This window comes from Girardinichthys multiradiatus, chromosome 13 (assembly GCF_021462225.1).
Source record: "Girardinichthys multiradiatus isolate DD_20200921_A chromosome 13, DD_fGirMul_XY1, whole genome shotgun sequence".
Taxonomy (NCBI): Eukaryota; Metazoa; Chordata; class Actinopteri; order Cyprinodontiformes; family Goodeidae; genus Girardinichthys; species Girardinichthys multiradiatus.
This window is the reverse complement of record NC_061806.1, coordinates 32,152,673-32,174,696: the sequence shown is the minus strand read 5'-3', so window position 1 is coordinate 32,174,696 and position 22,024 is coordinate 32,152,673. Positions and strand designations below refer to the sequence as shown.

Genomic DNA, 22,024 nt, shown 5'->3' with positions numbered 1-22,024 from the left:
CTGATATGTTGGTAAAAGCAATAAAGATTATTTAATGGAAGTTAAATCCCAGGTAAAATCTTTTTTTCAATAGTAAACAGAGATAGTTCTGTCACAATGAACAAGGATACAACTTTGCAATATAATTTATTCTGTTCATCATATGACTTTGTTGTGATCAAACATACAGCTCTGCAAATCAAGCATAAAACCCATAAAAAAAACTCCAGCAATTCTCGTTTAGCTCAGATTCAATAATTTCTCAACACATTGTTATCTTTTCAGAATCAAGCTTGCAGCAGATAATCTTCAGGTAATAGGGTTTGAGCCTGAGACAATCTTGTTTCATGATTTCTTTCACTTGCTAATGACTTGTTTTCTAAAACTTGCAGCTACTCTGTTGTGGCCTCAACATTAAACGACCAGTATGGCAGAACGTCTGTACATTTTTTGGCTGAAAAGTAGAATGCGTAAAAAATAGTGCAGAGTAACAGAATCTACCAAGACGTTTCAGGTACGTACACTCGTAAATGTGTTTGTTAGAAAGAAAGATACAACTAAAAACATTTGAGGATCATGGGTACAGAAGAGCAAAAAACACAAAAAAACATATAAACTGTTATTTAGTCCACAATCTCAGCAAAGTAAAAACAAAAACAGCCTGAAAAAAATGTAAGGTGTACAGATTTAACTTAAACTTTAATCGCTTCTAGAAATCTACTTGTACATTGCCCTGACTCCAGCTTTGCTGTTAGGACCCAAGTTATTCAAAACATGGTTTTGGCCAAACATAAAACCAGTTAAACTGCATTAAAAATCAGCAAAGTTTACATCATAAGACACAAAGCTTGCAGCATTAATAGGTCAACATTGCACACAGCGCTGTGATCAAATACAATATTACAGCTCTTCACAGAAATGGGCAATCTACAGGTCAGACAAATACTTCAAAGCAAATCTATGTGGCCTGGCATGAGATCAACAAAAACATGTATTTACTCTTAATCCTGGCTCCAGATCTAAACAGAGGGGCAAACTACTTTTAGTTTAAACCACCTCCTCATGTCTAACACAAAAACCTTTTTTCTTTTATTATTTTGGCAAATTGTGCAGTTTTTCGGTAAACTAAATATAGCAAATGAACATTATAAGCCACTGAGTTATGGGTAATTGTGTTTCATGTATAAAAACTTCTTAGGCTTAAACAATTGAATGAAAACACTTCAAATAAAAAAGGAAATTAATAAAACGCATAATCAGTCTAATTTTTATAAGAAATGTTTGACTAAATAGCTAATTATGTATAATTTTACATGATCTTCCAAAACAAACATTTGGCATTTGGTTTTCTTCATAATTAAAATGAAAATAAATCTTTTTTGTAACTTAATATTGTTTTTCTTTATTTTTCAGAGACTTAACTAGTTTTGAAGATATACAGTTTTACCCCAAACAATTTGGCTACATTTATAAACAGAGCCTTCAAAGAATTGATCAAAATCAAACCTACAATGAGTATTTTGGGACAGCACAACAGAACTATTCCCTTATAACCCTAGAACCAAAACAATTTAAAATACTAAGAATCAGATCAGCCTCACAGCAAAGTCAGAAAGTTAAAAACTGCGTTAAATATTACATTTTGATCATGGCTGTCCATGTAAATGAAACACTTATATAGTTCAACAAACATTATCTTAATATTTGTATTAATAGTCAATATCACCTTTCACCAAACGGTGAACAAATTGCAATTTGTTTTTAAATGTATTTACGGGCTTAGAGGACATTTCCAGAAATGACACCTGGAAAGGTTTATTATTCTAAAATAAACAATTTAAAATCTAAAATAAATGCTAAGAAATGAAGGGAATATTTTTCATATTTATTTTAAGAGATGTGTGCAAACTACATTCTTTTCTGCCTTATTGTCCTTCTGTTTAAACACGGTTGCTGAAAGCTTTTTAACGGACTGTGCAAATAACAAGCTTCCACACTAAACAATCATCATGTTATTGTGTATAATAATACGCATTCGTTCCATCTCACAGAGTTAACGTCAGTGTTATTTTTTTAAGTGCAGCGTTTTTGTCTTTTATATGTAATTACAGTTGGTAACCACACGAGGGCAGCAATTTACAGATCAGTGGGTGTATTTTTGTTTTCCTTTTATATTTCTCCAGGTGACACTGAATGTGACTAAATGTTGCTTCTGAGAGACGCTGGAGAATATTTTATTTCTAATTTAGGAAGAAAACAAAACCCAAGTCTCTACTTTTGTTTCCATTTTGCTGCTTTGGCTGATTTTCTGGCTATGTGGTCAAAAGAGCTAGACAAATGTAGGCAGTTTTCAGAAATGCCAAAGATATCTTTTTACCTAAAAACAAAATCTTAATAAAGATGTTGTTTTTATTTTCAGTTGTCCTGAAGCACTCGAGATGGAACCAGCAGAGTGGGGTTGAGTGTCAGGGTTTTCTCCAGTTCATAGGTGGGACGCCAGCATTAATGTTGCAAAAGGAATTACTGCTCTCAGAGTTAGCAGGGACAGCCGGATTCTTCTTCTCCTCCTTTTCAGAGTCGTCCACTGTTGGTATGATGAGAGGGTTGGATCTTCTGTAGTGAAGCACAGAGGACCAAAGTTTTATGTTTAATAGGCTGGAGACCACTGCAAACGTATGACTCCTTCCTCTCATATAGGACAGGTACAAAACTAAAGGCCAAATGGGAAGATTATTTTAGGAAATACATAAACGTAATGCTGATAAAATCATGCTCCCTAAAACTAACTTTAACTTTAGGTCATAGTCATCATTATTAGAAATTAATCATGATATTAAGCACTGTGTTTTGATTTATAATACCTTGCAAAAATATTTATACAAAAAAAAACAACAACAACTGAAAGCCACATTTGCAGCTTCCCACAAGCTGTGCAGGGGACCCAGCAAACATGTGGAATAAGGAGTTCTCGCCAGATGAGATTGAAAGAGAACTTTTTGGACTACAGAGAAAATACTCTGTGTGGGGATATACACCATCACCAGCATCCTGGAAGAAAACCTGCTCCAGGCTGTGCTAGTCTATTATACATAATCCTAATTAAATAATTTTTAAGTTCTGGTCGCAAGGTGATAAAAGTGTGAAAAGGTTTAAGGGATGAGGATATTTTTCCAAGTCACTGAGAAGAAAAACACATCCTTGGTTGCTTTTTTTTTTTTTAACATTGATAAAACTAATGTACTGAAATTCCACATTAATCTCAAACTGAAAATTACTTGAAATCTTAACTCATTTCAATCTTTAATTTTTTGTCTTGCTCTAATTTTGACTGGAACTGAGGTTATCCTTATATGTGGTCCAAAACTTTATCTGATCAAAAAGCAAATGATTGTCAGTTTAATAGGATGGATTTGACTATGAAAAGAGGAATGATTTATTGTACGGATTTCACATGGACTTGTTTTCAGTCATCTAAACTGGATTGTTTTGGTAAATATTTGTGGTGTTAAGGGACAGCTCACTGTAGAAAAAGAATGTGGAGCAGTATTACACTCTGGGACTCTGGGCCCATGTTTACAGGAAATCTAACATTAATCTGTTCATTCTTAGCCAAATGTATTGGCTGTTGCTAACTGCTGGATAAGCATATAAAGCAGCTGTAATTTCCACGTTGTCACCCAATTGTTGTAAAAGCTCTAGAAGATTACTTGCTGAATTCATTAATGGCCTTGTCTGGTTAAATTCGAGAGAATTTAAGAGATCCACAAAGAGGTTTAGAACAAAGGTTGTCGACGTTTGCATTCTCACATTATGTTCAACAGGATATGGCTTTAGAGAGTACTATTTATAGCTAGCTACCTGTTATATTCTGCAAATCTCCTGAGTCATCCCACATTTTTATAAAAGATCTTTGAGTGTTTTAAATATACAGGGGTTGGACAATGAAACTGAAACACCTGGTTTTAGTCCACAATAATTTATTAGTATGGTGTAAGGCCTCCTTTTGCAGCCAATACAGCGTCAATTCGTCTTGGGAATGACATACAAGTCCTGCACAGTGGTCAGAGGGATTTTAAGCCATTCTTCTTGCAGGATAGTGGCCAGGTCACTATGTGATACTGGTGGAGGAAAACGTTTCCTGGCCAAGGGAATGCCATGATATGGCAGCCCAAACCATCACTGATCCACCCCCATGCTTCACTCTGGGCATGCAACAGTCTGGGTGGTACGCTTCTTTGGGGCTTCTCCACACCGTAACTCTCCCAGATGTGGGGAAAACAGTAAAGGTGGACCCATCAGAGAACAATACATGTTTCACATTGTCCACAGCCCATGATTTGCGCTCCTTGCACCATTGAAACCAACATTTGGCTTTGGCATGACTGACCAAAGGTTTGGTTATAGCAGCCTGGCCGTGTATATTGACCCTGTGGAGCTCCTGACGGACAGTTCTGGTGGAAACAGGAGAGTTGAGGTGCACATTTAATTCTGCCTTGATTTGGGCAGCCGTGGTTTTATGTTTTTTGGAATCAATCCGGGTTAGCATCCGAACATCCCTTTCAGACAGCTTCCTCTTGCGTCCACAGTTAATCCTGTTGGATGTGCTTCGTCCTTCTTGGTGGTATGCTGACATTACCCTGGATACCGTGGCTCTTGATACATCACAAAGACTTGCTGTCTTGGTCACAGATGCGCCAGCAAGACGTGCACCAACAATTTGTCCTCTTTTGAACTCTGGTATGTCACCCATAATGTTGTGTGCATTTTAATATTTTGAGCAAAACTGTGCTCTTACCCTGATAATTGAACCTTCACACTCTGCTCTTACTGGTGCAATGTGCAATCAATGAAGACTGGCTACCAGGCTGGTCCAATTTAGCCATGAAACCTCCCACACTAAAATGACAGGTGTTTCAGTTTCATTGTCCAACCCCTGTATTTAAAAGGTTCTCTGTGAACTTCGGTTGCTTTTACTCTAAACCAGCAGAAATGTTGCATAAAACAATTAAATAACACCTAAGGGTGACCCGGGACTTCTGCACATAATCAAAATAAACTTTTAAATGAAAGTAATATCACATTAACATCTATTTCTTTGTGTCCCAACAAGTAAGGCTAAATTCCTGTGGTTTACCTGTCTCCGCTCTGCGTTATGAGTCTCCTGCAGGTCTCCATCTGAACATCCAGCCCTCTCTTCATGGAACACATCTCCATGTACTCGTGCAGGTGGCGGTTCATGTCGCTCTTGGCTGTGGCCAGATCCAGCTGAGAAGAACACCACACACATTAAAATCCCAGGCTGGGTTTCTTTACATTAACAGATACTTTATCAATCAGAGAAGTTAAAGTCCCAAGCAACCCATTTCACTTTTGTAACCGTCTCACCTCTATTTGGTCAATAGTTTCCTGGTATTCTTTGTCTCTGGATTTAAACATGGACTCTGTGTCTTTAATCACTTTCTCAATGGACTCATCCTGCTGGAAGAATGACACAACAAACAAATGTGTTGTGAAGCCTTAAAAAAGACGTGTACACAATATTTTTTCATTGTAATTAATAAGAATAATGCCTGAATTACACATTTGACAGAACTGGGGGATGGATTTTTCATTCAAAATAGCAATCTACAAAAATCCATGTGAAGCTGTTGATTAGTCACCTCTAAATTATATATAAATACCAAGAACTTGAACCAATGACCATCTTTAATCTGTTCAACTGATTCATTTCATTTAGAAATTTATGGTACTGATGAAACTGTTCATCCAAACTTTGTGCCACGTAGACTAAAATCCTCAAGTTGAAAGTATACAATGGCCACAAAAATTCTAATTCATTTTAAATGAAAAACCCAGAACAAATTGTATTGTGAAATTATTCATTTTTACCTGCTCAACAGTGAAGAAAACATGAAATATTTCAATGAAACAAACAAAGCAGCCTGATTTGCTTTAGCTGTTTTTAGGAAAACAATCTGTAAAATATTTCAGAACATAAATAGATTCTTACAGGTAATATTTTTTTTAGTCTGCTCTCAACCACAAGACTGAGATATGGATCGCTCTTTCTTCGACAACATATGTGTATTTAGCCAAATTTTACAAATGGAAACGTCACATTCTGCTTTTTCCCAGGATGTTTGTGTTCCTATTTATTATGAACTATAAGTAAAACCAAAAAAACGTAGCTAATAAAACACATATATTTTGTGTTGTAACTTGTTTTTTTACATTTTAAGAATACTTTATTTTGTCATTGAAAATCTTGTCTTAAAGAATTAAAGAAGCGTTCATCTGCAACAACTGCCTGTATTGGTGGGTCAAATTTCTGCCGAACTGAATTGTGGTTGGTACAGATACCAGTGAAAGATACTCAGAAGAAATGTTTGAATCAGTTATACAAAAGGCACATTTTGATACATTAATTGTGACGTAGAGCTAATAAACACCAACAGACAAGGATCAGAAACTTCTCAGAAACAGAAATGCAGTTGAGAAAATGTCAAGAAATTCCAGTATGAACTGAACTGGACAACATTACCATCAACGATTTCATCAGATGTGCAGATAAACTGCTTACCTGCAGCTATAATTAGGTTTTCTAAGCAAGGCAGCCATATTGGTTTTGGAGGTTGGGGTCGGTGAGAAACCTCCAGCTGCTTCACTTGGAAATGGGAAATGATGAAATAATAATGGAATAAAAACGGAATAAACATATAAACTGGATCCTTCAATCAGTCATGCACCAACAAGAATGAGAATGTTCTTTTTTTTTTTATTGTTATGACAAAACAATTAAGTCCAAGTTTAACCTTAAGCCTGCAGGTATAACATATAGAAACAAAATGCCTGAAACACCTGTGTCAGTAATCTCTTGGGGTTGCCCTGTTTCCTTTTTGGCATTTCACTAAGCAGGTCGCTGGCTACCTCCGGTGGATTATCTTATTTAACAGGTCACTGGTCACCAGGAAAGGCATGTCATCAACGTCATTGGACTGAAGATAAGACATTGGACTGAAAATAGCTCATGGACCCAGGACATCTAAATGGGTGGAGGTAAAACTGCCTACAGTACGAAATTCTTTCCTTGAACGTGGGGATAAAAGCTCTGTAGAGACTATAGAAATGGAAGCAGGTGACAACAGTAAAGTTTCTAAACCGTTTTCTTTCCAAGTTGAGTCATTTTGATGTTTCAGATAATACTGTGTAAAAATGATAAATTGATCCTTATTTTTAATTTGATTTAAAAAGTACTGAGGCCTACTTTGAATCTTGAAAAATGGTTGTGAACTAAAGTTCTCCAGTTCCTCTGAGTTAGGTTTTTTAAACCAGCAGCCAATTATCCAATTTTGGTGAGTCTGCACAAACTATAGCTCCGTTTTCCTGTTCTTACTGTTGGCTTTTATTCTCCTTTCATTTCAGATATTTAGTAAATCCCAGTAATGGTTGTTTGTGAATATTCCAGTAGATCAGCAGTTTCTAAAATCTTCCCAGCCCTTCTGAAACCAACAATCAGGCTGCATATAGAGTGACTTAAAAGTCCCCTTTCTTCCCCTTACGATGCTCGATTTGAAGTCTTCTTCAATGCATCTAGATGCCTTAATGCATTAAGTAGCAGTGATTGGCTGATTTCCTAGCAGTGAGCAAGGAAATGAACACATGCATCAAATAAAGTGGCCACTCAGTAAATCTTTAAGATTGCTTTCTTCCAGTACGGCCCTGCATGAAGCTCCATCCATCTTCTTGTTAACTCTGGTCAGCTTTCCTATCCCTGCTAAACAAAAGCATTACACAGCATAATGCTGCCACCATTATGTTTCATTGTAGAGAATAGTGTTTTCAGGGTGATGCGAAGTGATACTTTTCCTCCACACAGAGCTTTTGCATGTAGACCAAGAAGTTACATTTTGTTCTCATCTGACCAGAGCATTTTCTTCCACACATTTCTTTAGGAAGCAGTTCACATGCTTCCTAACTTTCCTAAGATTTTTGCTAGTAATTCAAAAGACAAGTAGGGAAAAAATAAAGAAATGTCATGTGTGCGTACCTCTCCCTGTGTTTCAACTCCCAGTGTGCATCCAGGAAAATCTTCCCACAGCAGAAGAGTTTCATCAGTCTCCTCCCAGGCCAGACTGTCACAGTCATCTTCAAACTCACACTCCCTCCTTCACAGCAGATGCAGACCCATCAGCTACATGATGATTTATCATTGCTTTAACGTTGTTAATGTTCAGACAAATAATACCTACAGGTGATTCAGCATCCTCTGCATCTGTTCGTTTATCAGACTGGCTGACGTGCTGCTGGACTCCTCGTCTCTGGCTCCGCCCCCCTCGCTCTCTGACATGCTCAGTTCGTCTCCATCCCCGCTCTTTTGTGACTGCCCGCTCGGCTTCCTGGTGCGGCGGTTGGAAGCTGATGGGGGAGTGGGAACCTGATGGGTGAAGGCATGTAGATTTAACCCAGTCGTAAGGGTTTTTATGGGACAATCGTTGATGCAGACGTACATGGAAGATGGGAATGACATCCTCGCAGTTCCTCTGCTGGGCGACTTCACACAGACGAGCTGTGATGTCAATACGCCGGCAGATATCCATGTCCACCTTCATGGCCTTTTCTTGAATCTTGCTCTCCAGATCAGACAGGTCCTGAAGAAAAACGATTAAAAACAAAATTCTGTTGGCACAGATTTAGGTCACAAACATAAGTTGCTGAACTATGGCAAGATGTCATTCGGTAGTGGATGTTCACAAATTCTGGATGCATTGACGTGTCTGTCCAATCTCTTTCATTTTTAACTCGCTCTAATAGTTAAAAGCATTTTTAACAACAATAGACACACTAAAACAGACTTACGTTGCTAACAAGTCCTTTGAAAAGAACAAGCTCTGCCTTGAGCTGCTTCACCCTGAGAATCAGCTCATCTTGACACACTTCACTCTCCTGCAGGTCCTATAAAACACAAAGAATTGCATGAAGTAAAAAGACTGCATATCATCTGGTCTATGGACACATGTACAGTATGTAGTGATACTTGTGATAATTCGAAGTGATCCCACCTACAAGCAATGCTGAAACAGCACTGAAGAAGATAAAACCAATTTGGAATATAGTTAACAGAAACTAATGTGGACATAATGATAAATAACAAAAATCAGAAATAAATAAAAAAAATATTCTAGAGATAATCTGTGCAAAATTGTTTTTGCAATACCAACGCAATATTGCAACTGCAAAGGACTGTTTGCATCCAATACTTTGTAGGGTTATATTTCAAGTGCTATGCATGCAATTTGCATGTCTAACATATGTTTGGCCTGTTGGAACAACTTCCACTGCTCTCAAAGCCCAAACCTGACAAATATAATATCTGTCCAATAACTTATATAGTTTACTAAAAGAATATATTGGCCAAGATACTAAAACTCACAAAGAGCGGTGTGGACATTTTAAGGAAGAAAAGTAAAGAAAAGAATCAGGAAAATGTTGGTTAATTTCAATCAAAATCTTTATTAAAAAGCTTAGCGATATTATTGCAATTACATGTTTTCCTAATATCATGCAGTTCTATTCAACAGTGGGAACGTGATCTTTTTTTATATTTATCTTTCACCTCTTCTGTCTCTGTCTCTAATGTTACATGATACAGCAATACAGTGACTTCCTGATAGTAGCAGCTGTTGATAAGTGACAGCTGTGAGTTAAATTCCAGACCTACCATCACTAGTGGAAGCCCAAGTTTCCTAACCAGGAATCAATATGCATGCAGTGGTGTAGAAGAATGGGTAAATGTGACATGCAGCGTTAAATGCTTGATTAGTTGGTAAAACTACAAAAAGCTACATGAATACAGGCCAATTGCTATCTGCCATTCATACGTCTTCACATTCAATCTAATTATTACTTCTCTTGTTTGTTAAGGCTGCTCAGTGGTGAATTAAGTATTTTCCAAATTGGAAGACCTATTTTTAAAAGATGAGACAACTCAGATATAATATTTTCTCACCCTTAAATAGAAATGTGGGATATTTAGGTTGGGTGCAATTAACCCACCTTTTTCATCACTCTTTGATGTTTTGCATCTTGTTAGGTTGTGGGGATATCAGGGGCAAGGGGAGTCATTTCAACTCCAACTTCAATATAAACTGCATTGCCAGAAGTATTGGGTTAAATGTCTTTATACACCCAAGAATTTAATTGACATCCCATTTTTAATCTATACGGTTTAATATGATGTCAGCCTGACCTCTGCAGCTATAACTCTTCTGGGAAGTGCATTTAAGGTCATTTTTGACCATTCTTTTGAAAGGTGTATTTGTGAGGTTAGAGCTCTCTGCTCATAGTCATCCTAAAGGCCAAGTTGTTTCACACTAAACCTGCTCATCCATGTCTTTATGGACACCTGACTTTACACCTGATACAATGGAGTCAGGAAAGCGTCATTCCCCTGGCAACTCCCAGAGCCTGACTGATCCATTGGATTGAAAGGCAGAGAGGGATGATTCATAATTCCAGCAAACACGTCTTCACCTCTTTAGAGTCCAGTGGAGGCGTGCTTTGCCTTGCAGCCGTTGATGTAAATCTTGGTTGTATCTGCTCGGCAATGGAAACCCATTCCTCTAGAAGCACTGGTTTTAAGCTAATCTGATGGCCACATGAAGTTTGGAGAACTCTGCAGAAAGTTGGTTACCTCTGTGCAGACTGCACCTCAGCATCTGCTGATCCCGTTGTGTGATTTTATGTGTCCATAGCTGAGTTGTTGTTGTTCCCAATCACCTTTACTTTGTTATAAAACTACTCACAGTTAACTGTGGAATATGTCATAGTGGGGACATTTCACAACCAGATTTAATGCCCAGATAGTATCTTATCATAGTACCATGCTGGAGTTCAGTGAGCTTAAAGATGTGAGTTAACACAAAAAGCTGTTTTCAAATCACAATTTCATTTATTAGAGGGAAAAATTATCTTACCACACCAACCTTGTTTAAGATAACGGATACCTAAGCATATTAACTTTAATCAAGCTGTGAAATGGTTACATACGTCCTCAAGTTCAGCAACCCTCTCCTGCAGATCCATTCTGGCTGCATACTCTTCCTCCCATCTGTGAACAGACAGAAGTAAATCGTTTTAACAGGAAATGATAACAAAGGGTCAGCTCTTTGTAACATTAACACTTAGATCCATTTTCACAACTGGAAATCACTTATCTACTAGAACACATTTGCCACCTAATCTGAAATTTTAAAAACTAGTTACATACTTATTATTTTTGCTTTGAACTGTAATATTGATTTTTTGTTGCACAATTTGAGCAATATAAATATTTCTTAGGTGAAACAGATAAAGAATTTTCCTCTAAAGCTTTGCGACAAAATCTATCCCCCTCTGTCTGACCTATGCTGTGTATAGGTTCGTCTAAGTGATAATATTACCCAAGTGTTGCCTAAGCAGGAAGTATTCACAGTGGCTGCTTCAGTGCTCACAGTCACCATGGAGAGAAGACAGAAATAAAGAAAAACAGACAGAAGTTACAGCAGGAGCACATGCTTAGATGCTTGTTGGTATGTTTTGACTATGCAGAAAAACACAGAGCAATGCCACACAAAAGATGTTTGAGTGCAGCATTAATAAGGTTACATTTGGACCAATAAATTGGCTGGTTATTCCAGAATGATATCTGAGTGTAAATAATGCCTCATGTTGACTTTTAAAATGCCCAAATCTAACAGATTTTTAATCCTTTTGTATGCAGTGTAGAGAACTATGAAAAAAAATGCAGCTGATCAGATGCTGTTGCTACATTTCACAGCATCTAGTCTAAGATCATCTCATTAATACAATTATAAATTGTCACCTCAATTAAAATGATCGATCTTTTTCTATATCTTGTTACAAAGTCTTATAATAATTTGTCATAAATGACTTTGCATGTCTTGACATTCAAGTTTAAGATCAAGTTTATTGTCATATGCATTAAGCACATTGTGCACAAAACTGTTACAACACACCCAGTCCTTGATCTCACTCAGTCTACAAAAAATAAAATAATTGATTAATTGATCAATTCAAATTTATTTAAATTTGAAATATTTTAATAACCCCAAAATGAAATTAAATATTATTGTAATAAAAACATTTAAAAGCAGTATAATAAATAAATAGCAGATGGCGGTGTGCATGAAAATGCTATAAATAGGGGAAAATGAATACATTTGGTCTTTCTTTGTAAGACTCGATTAGTGGAGATAAAAACAAAATGTAAAGATTAATGTTAATCCACCAAGATGTAGGCCTTTGATTTAAATAGTGTCCTACTGATCCCAGTAGTGACACTGACCCTAGTCAAATGCAAAACTACTGAAAAGCAATTAAAAAATGAGGAGGGATAAAATATCTGTGCCCTCCACCTGTTTTTGAGGTCATCTCATGGTTGCCTGTTTAGTCTGTTGTAAATTTCACCAACACCAAAACAGCTGACGCTGATTACCAACCCTCTACTACAGACCAGATCAATATTCCAGATGTTTAACTGATCTGATATCATAGTCTACTCAGGGAAACAATAAAAGCCTAATTCAGCTGCAGTGACCAGAGCCAGTGAGAAACGCATACTCTGATCTGGTAGTTGGAGAGTAGGGGGGCGGAGGAGGCAAGGAGAGAGTGCTGCTGTCATTGTGGCGCGTCCGTTTTGAAGTCTCAACACGTTGCTCTGCGGGGAGGTCTCTGATTGATTGCCTAACTGACTCACATTTTATTCCAGCTGGATAATTTTGATGATGTCAAACTGCTGGCTGACGTCTGATCTGGTTATGATGTCTGCAGTTAAAGTGTTCAAGGTACTGCAGAGGGGCTGAGAAGTTTGAAGAATGAAACATGAGCACCGCTGTAGTTCACTTCTGAGATTAACAATTCAATTCAGTCCATTGCACTGAACTGAATTGAATTGAAGTGGATTAAACTGAAATGGACTAGTCTGGTAAATTAGGATTGAATAAACCTTTATTCAGATGAACTGGACTGAATTGGTTTGTAACTGGATTTATTCTGGACAATTTTAATTGCTTTTGTAAAGTGGCCGAAATCAGCTTTGCTGTGCATTAAAATGAACATATAAATAGACAGAACTGATATGGAAATAAACTCTGTTAAACCGAACTGAACATGTCTGTATATGAATTTGATTGGACCCAATTTTATTTGGACTGAATACACTGAATTTAATTGAACTCTACAGCATATAACTGGATTTGGGTTATTTGCTTTTCGGTTTACATTGCCAATGATGTAATTTTTGCAAACTGGGATTATGTGAATAGACGGAATTGTTTTAAAATTAAATTCAATTTAAATAAATTAAAAATGTCGACCATCACAAACCAACTTCTTTGGTTTGTACATTTAAAAGCCACAAAGCAATTAATTTAGCTTATCATGAAGGTTTACCATAGAGGATACCTAACCTGGCACTCAGTCTGCACACAAACAGAAGACCAAGGATGTCAAGCCACAGTTTGACATCAACATTTGTAATGACTTTGCTAAATCTTTATCACTTTTTAATGTTATGGATTATCCGTATGTATTTCAAACCCTATACAGTCTCAGTTAATTGACTACAATCAATAACAGTCATTATATAGCTATATTGTAAATATTCTGGTCAGTCATTTTGCATATGTCAAGACTAATGTTGAGTCACATTCATAAAGCTTTTGGTTCTAATGTCAAAAAAATGAGCTGCAAAGCAAAACATCACATCATGACTAGCCTTATAAATAAACAGAAATGTTTATGCTTTCATTTCTCTGTTTTCTCCTTCAGCAAACAGAATATGAGTTATTATAACGCCTTAGAGCATCAACTGCTGAAGCCAACGCTGACATTGTTCTCAGAGTTGAGACTGACTGCTGCCTCCATTAGTAGAAACAACTCTTAAATGAGTGAAAAACAGTAACTGTGTAGCACCTTTTCCTATTTTTACCCATTTTTTAAATGAAGGAGTCAGCAAAGACAGTAGGAAGGGATGTAAAAGATGCAAAGAAAAGGTTCAGAGAGCAATTCTGAGACGATATGCAGAGCACAGCAAAGCTAGAGATGAAAAAATGTTGCTAAGTGAACACACAGAGGCAGGAGACAGAAGGGAAAACATGGAGAAGTGCATGGAGAGGAGACAGTGAGGGTCATGGCAGGCTGGGTTACGTCACCGCTGGCAGTCACAGGCTGGTGCTGCATTGCAGGTAGCAAAACAAAAGTCAGCAGAGAGCTGGAGGAGGAAGAGGAAGAGGAGGAGGAAAGGATAAAAATGGAGAAAATAAAGGATACAATCTAAAAGAATAGAATAGAAATAAAAGGTATTGTCCATCAGTGTTAAATTCAGGTGTCACATATTTACACAAAATAAGCAAATCATTTACAGGGAAACGGCAGACAAATATGGAGAGCACCAGGCATGGGCAAACTGTGGCCCGCGGACCACATACGGCCCGTTTGAGTTTTTAATCAGGAAACATAAGAAGAAACATATGTTTCTCTACTGGAAAATAATTTGAACAATAAGCCTTGCATATTCATGCTTTACTATATTTTAAAGGACAAAAATGGTTTTTCCAAGAAATCTGATATATTTAAGTAAACAATAGATTATCTCCTAGCTTATTACTCAACATGACTTTGCCACAAAAATGTCTCTGTAGTTTTTTTTTTTTCAAAATTACATTTCCTGATGTAAATGTAAGTACATGGTTTAAATATATAAGTGCAAATGCATGAAAAAATATTGCAGAGAATTAAATAAACATAATTGAAGAATCGTTAGTGTAAAAGATCTGCCCTTGGCATAACCCTTGGCATTCTATCCCCCTGAGAAAATATTATTTCTATGAAACACATGGAGGTAGGAATGTTCTCAAAGAAAAGCAACAAACAAAAACATGAAAGCTTTTCTGAAAATGATGAACTACATGTAGCAAAGGAAAAAATAAATAAAAAGTGCTTTTAGCTTTTTGTTCCAATCAATTAGATTTTTATATTCCAGACAAAAAGAGGTTGGGGAATTAAATCTGGAAATACAAGTACTTTTATATTAAAGTTTCCTGTTTATCCAGAAATGGAAAATATTTAAAAAATGTTCACTCTTCTCCAACCATTCCAAGACAGAGTAGCACCCCTGTGTTTCTCATGTGTCAAACACACATTAAGATTAGGAATCATCAGGGTCAAGATTTTTCCACAAATATTGTAAAAATGTTTCTTGGCATTGGAAGATTTTTCTTAGACCGACTAATACTGCATAATAAAATCTAAACAAATAAATAAATAATTTTAAACACAACTAACAGCATCTCATATTGATCAGTCCGTCTGCACCATTAAGACAAATCTCCCCAAATTTAATCTACAGAAAATCAATTGGGGCATCAGGTTCACAGAGGTAGTGCCATGCACCATGCTTTGAGTAAATTATTTATTTATTCTTAAAAAGATGAAGTCAAATTAGGAGAAAGGACAACATAAATATATTTTTTTTGGCTTTTGGAGTTGCATTTAAATGTTACCGATTCAAAGTATCTCATTAGGACTTATGTCAATTTATAACTGATTAAAGTAAACAACTTCCACAAGACTTTAACCATCTGTGTACTTTACATAGTCAGATGTTCCAGGTTTTTAATGAATGACCACAGTGATAATTTCACAATAACAGCTTACAGGAGAATCTAACTTTGCTTAAAACGACTCTGTTTGGCATCTCAATTTAAAAACTTCAACATGACACAACAGCTCTAAAGCAAGGAGCCTCAGAAAATAACCAAAAAGATCCGAAATTTGCCAAAAATGTCCTGCGTTTTATCTGGTTCTGCAGTGAGAAAAACAAATGTGGCTCCATGAAAATTAGAGCTGTTGCTCATAAAAATGACTGAAAATGTATTAGAATAATCCAAACCTGTACCCCTTGTTATGAAATAAAAGAAAAAAACTACATTCTGAATCGATGTGGTTGAAGGGTTTGTCTAGCAGACACATTGTGCCTCAGAAGGTGTGAACACAAAGTAATTAGGTCAGTGTTTTTCAGGCTTAATGAAGCAATGGAAATTAACTAATATGTATCAGAAAAAAGTGAGAAATAATGAACTTTCCCAGAATTCACTGAAGAATAAATCAAGAATACAGTTTTTGATTAATCTATAAAAAACAAGAAAAACAAATCATGGTGCTTATTTGAAGACATGAAAAGAGTAACACAGCTCCAGTTATCTCTCACAATAAGATCTAAATTTTAACAACAACTTAAAGTCTGTTGCAAGATGAGCTTAAACATTGCCAGAATAAAGGGTTTCCTGTCAAAACAGGACACGTAAAAACTGGTGCATGCCTTTATTTTAAGTAGGTTAGAATACTGCAACAGTGTCTTTACTGGTCTCTGTAAGAAATCAATAAGGCAGCTGCAGCTCATCTAAAAATGCTGTTGCCAGAGTTCTGACCAACACAAGAAAAATGCATCATATCGCACCAGTTCTCAAACCACTGCAGTGTCTCTATGTTTGTCAAACAATACGATTGGTCTGTAAAGCATTAAATGGTTTTGCTCTGAAATACATTTCTAAGTTGTTCATCAAGTATAAACCATGTAGAGCCATCAAGTCATTAGAGACCTACTTTCTCAGGGTTCCCAGGACCAGAACTAAACAAGGTGGGGCAGCATTTAGCTTTTTATGCTCCTCAGCTCTGGAACTAACTTGCTGAAAACCTGAGTTGTGCAGAAACAGTTGGCTCCTTTAAATCAGAACTAAAATCATTTTTGTTTATCAGCAGCTTTTGATCAAACAATCTGACTGATGAGCTGTTTGTAATATCTGTATTTGACCATATTTTTCTTGTATGCAATGCTTTTATGCTGATGCTTTGTTATTTTTTCTTTGTTTTCCTTTGATGTCCTGTAAAGCACATTAGATGACCTTGTGTATTAAAGGTGCTTTATAAATAAACATGCCTAATCTCTTACTGGCTTTAATGCATTTATTGTAACATTACCTCTCTAAACAACGGGATCTGTAACAACCTCCCTTCACTGACCTCTGAATGCCAGAAAGCTTCTTGGACTTAAACTGTACAGGGAACCACCATGAAATTGGACAAATGCTTACCATCACATCAGTTGACACATTTTATATCATGTTTTCAATTTAGCCATTAAAATTCTGATCAAACTTATTAGTTTGTGAAAGTGATGTATTACTTTCTAACAACACTATGAATGAACGAAGGAGGAGTTAATGAATCCATTAACAGTCTGTTAGTTCAGTGAACTGTCCAGCAGAGAACACTCAGGCTGATATGTCCGGTGGAGATTTTTATCTCAATATATCCCACAAAGCGCAACAATTTGTTTATGGTTCACATCAGTAAAATTTAATCAACAGTTCTGCATTGAAACCATAATAGCTAAAATACACTTAAGAGAAATGTATGTTTAACAAAAAAAAGTTAAGCAAGTAATTCTGAAAAAGTTTATATTAATTTTATATTAAGATCATTTTGCTAATTTCTCCTGTTAAAAAGAAGCAAACAATAAGCACTAGTTTGGTATTATGACATAAAAGGTTAGTGAGATATTAAAAAATGCCATTCCAGAATAGGATATTTTCTGTCCCACCCATAAAGTTTGAAATAACACCGGACACAAAACACATGCACTTATTGTGTAAATTATACATGCCCTGTGACAAATAAATGTCTTCCAAAATATTTAAAAAACCAAATCTCAAACACCCCATAAAATGGATTTCCTTTTGTCCGACACACACACATCACCTAAAACCATTAAAAGAAGTTTTATTATTTTGTTGATGTTTGTCTTGTAGTACCTAAAAGAATTAGTTGAATGTTTTAAACAAAAGTAATAATGCCCCGAAGTTGTTCCACACAAAATGTGTGGAACCTGTTAGCAAAAAACTTATTTAGTATAGTAGAGGAAGAGGAACAACCGTGACTGGCATTACACAGAGGATAAAATAACACCATTAGTCAACCAAAGGTCAGTTCTGTCTTCTTTTTTTCTAAAAATATGTTTCCAATCAATATTTTTCCAACATAAACATCCATTTTCTACCATCTTACTTTATTGATAACGTTATGTTATCATTAAAGTAAGATTTTTATGTTATAATGTGAAATCAAAAGTAATGTTTCTATTCCACTGTGTTACTTTGAACATTCTCGTTACTGTAATAATTACCCTGTTGCCATATCATTTTTATTCAAATAATCTTCAATGACTTTCCAAACTCATGAGGATTTGACCTTTTGAACTTGTAGTATTTCACATGAAATGATGCATAAGGAATTGGATTAAATATTTAAAAATTCATAGTGAAATAAACAGAAAGCATGTGACTATTAACATTTTGGGGATTTGTTTACTTGAATATAAGTCCATTGTTACAATTAAATTAGATAATTAATAAGTGTAAATGTTAATGTCTTTTCTTAATGGGAAAACATCATTTAAAACATTTTAGTTATTATAGTTTTTTTTAGGTTCCCAAGTATTGATAACAGTGTTACAATAAGCATAGAGGACCACAAATAAAACATCGTACCTTGATGCTTGAGATGGATGAATCAAATTATTTGATAGGTAATTACATGGTTTTCAGACATGGCTGAAAATTATAAAATGCAAGATCTTTCCAAACCTTTAAATTTATATTGTCCTCAAATTCTGAAAGGGCCAATAAACCTCTTCAATCAAAGGTAAAACTTTCATGATGACCACAGCCAAACTGCACCGTTTACTGGAATTGCATTGTAGTTTAAGCTGAATACAAAGTTGACACTAAAACGTTTCCAATCACTGGATCTATAATTGCTCTTAACTTTTATAAAGCTGATGTATTTAAACATAATACATCCCAAATAAAGAGTTCATCCTTACTGCTCTGTGTGCCACCCATGACGAATAAGAAAAAGAAATCCACACTTCACCCCAAAAAACTTAAGCTTAACCATAACAGCAAAGATTCAACACATTCGTTAGGACAAAAATAAACTAATTATTTCAAATTAACTCAAACGAAGGACTCGTAGTCCATACCTTCTCTTGTATTCGTCCCTCTCTCTCTTCACCTTGGCCAGCACGTTGTACAGAGCTCTGATCTCAGGTGTGATGGTGTCGATCTGGACGCCGATACCGTCTGGGTGAGTCCAGGAGAGCCCGGGCCCCGTGACGCATGACTCCCTGCTGGTGCCGAAGCGGCGGGTGTGGTTGAAGGACCAGATGGTTCCGGGGAGGAAGCGGGGCGGTGGAGGCAGAGTGTTACAGGGGGCTGACCCAGTGTAGGCGGTGTGCTTTTCGTTAATGTTGGTCTTGGTTTTGGTCGCGTCGCTCGGACTCAGAGCTGCACCAAGGGGTACACCCTTAGAAGAAAGGTTGGAGTTTGAAACTGTGTTCAGGTTGTTTCCCAGGAGTGGAGGGGGGTTCAGGGTGGGGGAGAGGAGGCCACCAGGTAGGTAGGCCGAGTTACTGACATTATGGAGCGGGATGTAGTTCGGTCTGGATGGAATAGGACCGATAAATCCAGTCTGGACCCCTGTGTCTTTGGTCAGTGGCTTCTGGTACACATCCCTTCCGCTGCTGCTCTCCCCAGCCTGCTGAAGCTGCTTCTCCAACACTTTATTTCTGCGCTCCAATTCGTGCACTTTAGCCAAAAAGCAGCGGAACCGCAGGTTCAGTGTCTTTAGGACACTGATGTTGGATCCCAGGTCGTTGCGCAGCGCCGTGGCCGCAGGGGGCGCCCGGTGCAGGGGGCTGCTCAGATGCAGGTAGGCCAGGCTGGACGACGGCGGCAGGACACCCAGGTCTAGCCCTGACCAGCCATCAGGCCCGAATCCACCACTGTCCCCCAGGAAGTAGCCTGGGTCCGGGATGGCTGCATCATTCTGGCCCGTCATCTGGTGATGCTGCTGCGGAGCCAGGAAGCCGCTCTCCCCCAGGACAGGATTCATTCTTGAGTAGGAAAATCTAAAATGCTCAAAATCCGGCATGAACCCAGTCTTCTGTGGATTCAATTCGGCAGGTAATTCAGAGTAAAACCTTTGATCCGAACCAAAATCAAACCAAAACCTGGAGGCCCGTTTTTTCACTATTTTCCTTCCTGCCTTTACTTCCTGAAGAAAATTCTGTTGAGCTGTGGAATGAATCAGAAACGCATATTACAAGGATGATGTGACATCATTGCAGAAAAACACTAAATCCTATAACAGAAGCGCAGTAAACACACAGACCTTTTACTTTTTAGTACAATATATATGAAGGCGCCTCTAATTTCAGGCGTATAGCTGCATCCTGCAGCCAAATTCTGCTTACTTTTACGCAGCAGAGGAAAAACGCAGTAGCGATGCGCACTAACAAAACGCCTTTTTCTAAGCCTTTCAAAAAACAGAAAATATTTTCCATTTTCTAATAAAGATTCCCACTTGCATACCTGGAAGGAGTGAGCGACTATTTCAGGCTCCAGTTAAGGAGGTGAAATCAGCCCAGAGCGGCTGTGCAGCGGAGCCCAGTCAGTGATAAACATCAATGCGTGACTGCGGCGGTGCTTTGCCGTAATAACTGTGAAAGAGGGGCACGAAGCTACCGTATTTCAGACATTAGAGAAAGCTTATTAGTTAGTGAGGTCTTTGTTTCTTTAACAAATGATGGTTAAAAAAAAAAAAGCTTTTATTTTATTGGTCCAAAAAGTTGATGTATTGCTTAAGCGGCATGTGACCTCAGTTGAAATCAACCACAAGCTGAGCTCATAGGTCATGGAGAATGCAGTAGAGTCTTAAAAAATATAGAAAACCTTAAATACATTTCAGATTCTTTTGGGTTACTGTTGGCCCCTTGGCTGCCTGTCCGACCAGTTTCTGTGTCGTTTTCTTCAGCATTGGAAAAATGTTTCCTATATTTTCTTTAAATGTTGAGTGTCTTCACTGGGCTGTGGATTTCTGACATACTCTGCTCCATGACTTTGTGCAAACGGACTTCAGCTAAAGGAAACAAATGTTGCCATGTCAGATAAAGCCTACTAGCACAGCTGAACTTCATTTCAAGTTAAACAGATTCACTATAACTGATATTAGGTTTGTAGCTTAGAAGACTCCATATGTTCCAATTGGATCAAAAGTAATACGTTTAATGTTGTGCACACCTGTGCACTTATGGGTTCATTTTTTTCCCCTTACACCCCCAGTAGATGTTTTTATTTGATTTATAAAGCATGAATCACATAACAAAGGGGAAAAAGTCTGTATTTCTATTGCACTTTGACACCGGTGTAGCTTGAATATCTAACTTGATCAGATGACTGGTTAAACTGACAGCCTTCCGCAGGTTGCCTTTGAGAATCTACAGTTGTATGTCAGTTACATTTCCATTACACAGAACATTTCTGCTGAACATCGAAATGCTATCATAGACAAGGAAACCCCTTAAATCAGACTCACCAAGATGAAAACTGTGTTTTGTCTACATTAAAATATGAAAGAAAATTTGTTTGTTAAACATCCAGCCTCTATAGACCACTCTTGCAGACTGCAGTTGTATTCAGGTTGAAGTTTGGGGTGTTGAGCAAGTCCATCTTTGCAGGCTTACATCCTTTGAAAAAAACCTCAAGTTTAGGACAGCAGTGAAGAAAATGACATCATTGACATTAAAACATTTATAGGTAAGAGGAAAACACACAGGGGTCCCCAAGTCCATCACATTTAGGTTCTCTTTACAGTTCAGTCTGTATATTTTTGCAAAGCTCAACCAAAGAAAAAGAGGCAATTATAGGACCCAAAGCTAGTGAAGCAGTCAATGATATATTTTTAAACATGCCAATCTGCCTTTAAAAGACAAAAACAATAAAACTGGTAAAAAGGAAAAAAAAAAAGTTTAGAAATTAGTAAATTCATTGCAGAAATGTTTTATTTTTCTAATCTTATAAAAGCTACACATTATTGTAATTACAGCTCCTTAAGTTCAGGTGGGAGAGTGCACCCTACGTTGTAAAAC

At 37.1% G+C, this 22,024-nt stretch overlaps 1 protein-coding gene across 3 annotated transcripts; it reads right to left on the bottom strand.

Annotated features, from left to right (window-relative positions):
• Positions 1-109: 109 nt before the first annotated feature.
• On the bottom strand, positions 110-20,590 carry LOC124879344 (non-homologous end joining factor IFFO1-like). 3 transcript variants are annotated; one of them, XM_047383850.1, is made up of 10 exons: positions 20,469-20,590; positions 19,079-20,171; positions 11,026-11,086; positions 8,836-8,931; positions 8,487-8,627; positions 8,229-8,413; positions 8,027-8,144; positions 5,365-5,457; positions 5,114-5,244; positions 110-2,592 (listed from the first exon to the last, which is right to left on the bottom strand). In XM_047383850.1, exons 2-10 carry the CDS (start codon positions 20,026-20,028, stop codon positions 2,445-2,447), a joined length of 1,923 nt encoding a protein of 640 aa, XP_047239806.1. In that variant the 5' UTR covers positions 20,029-20,171; positions 20,469-20,590; the 3' UTR covers positions 110-2,444. The 3 variants fall into 3 exon arrangements, with proteins under 3 accessions (XP_047239806.1, XP_047239807.1, XP_047239809.1); XM_047383851.1 differs by having other exon boundaries at positions 110-2,589; XM_047383853.1 differs by having other exon boundaries at positions 5,365-5,454.
• Between the last annotated feature and the right edge of the window lie 1,434 nt (positions 20,591-22,024).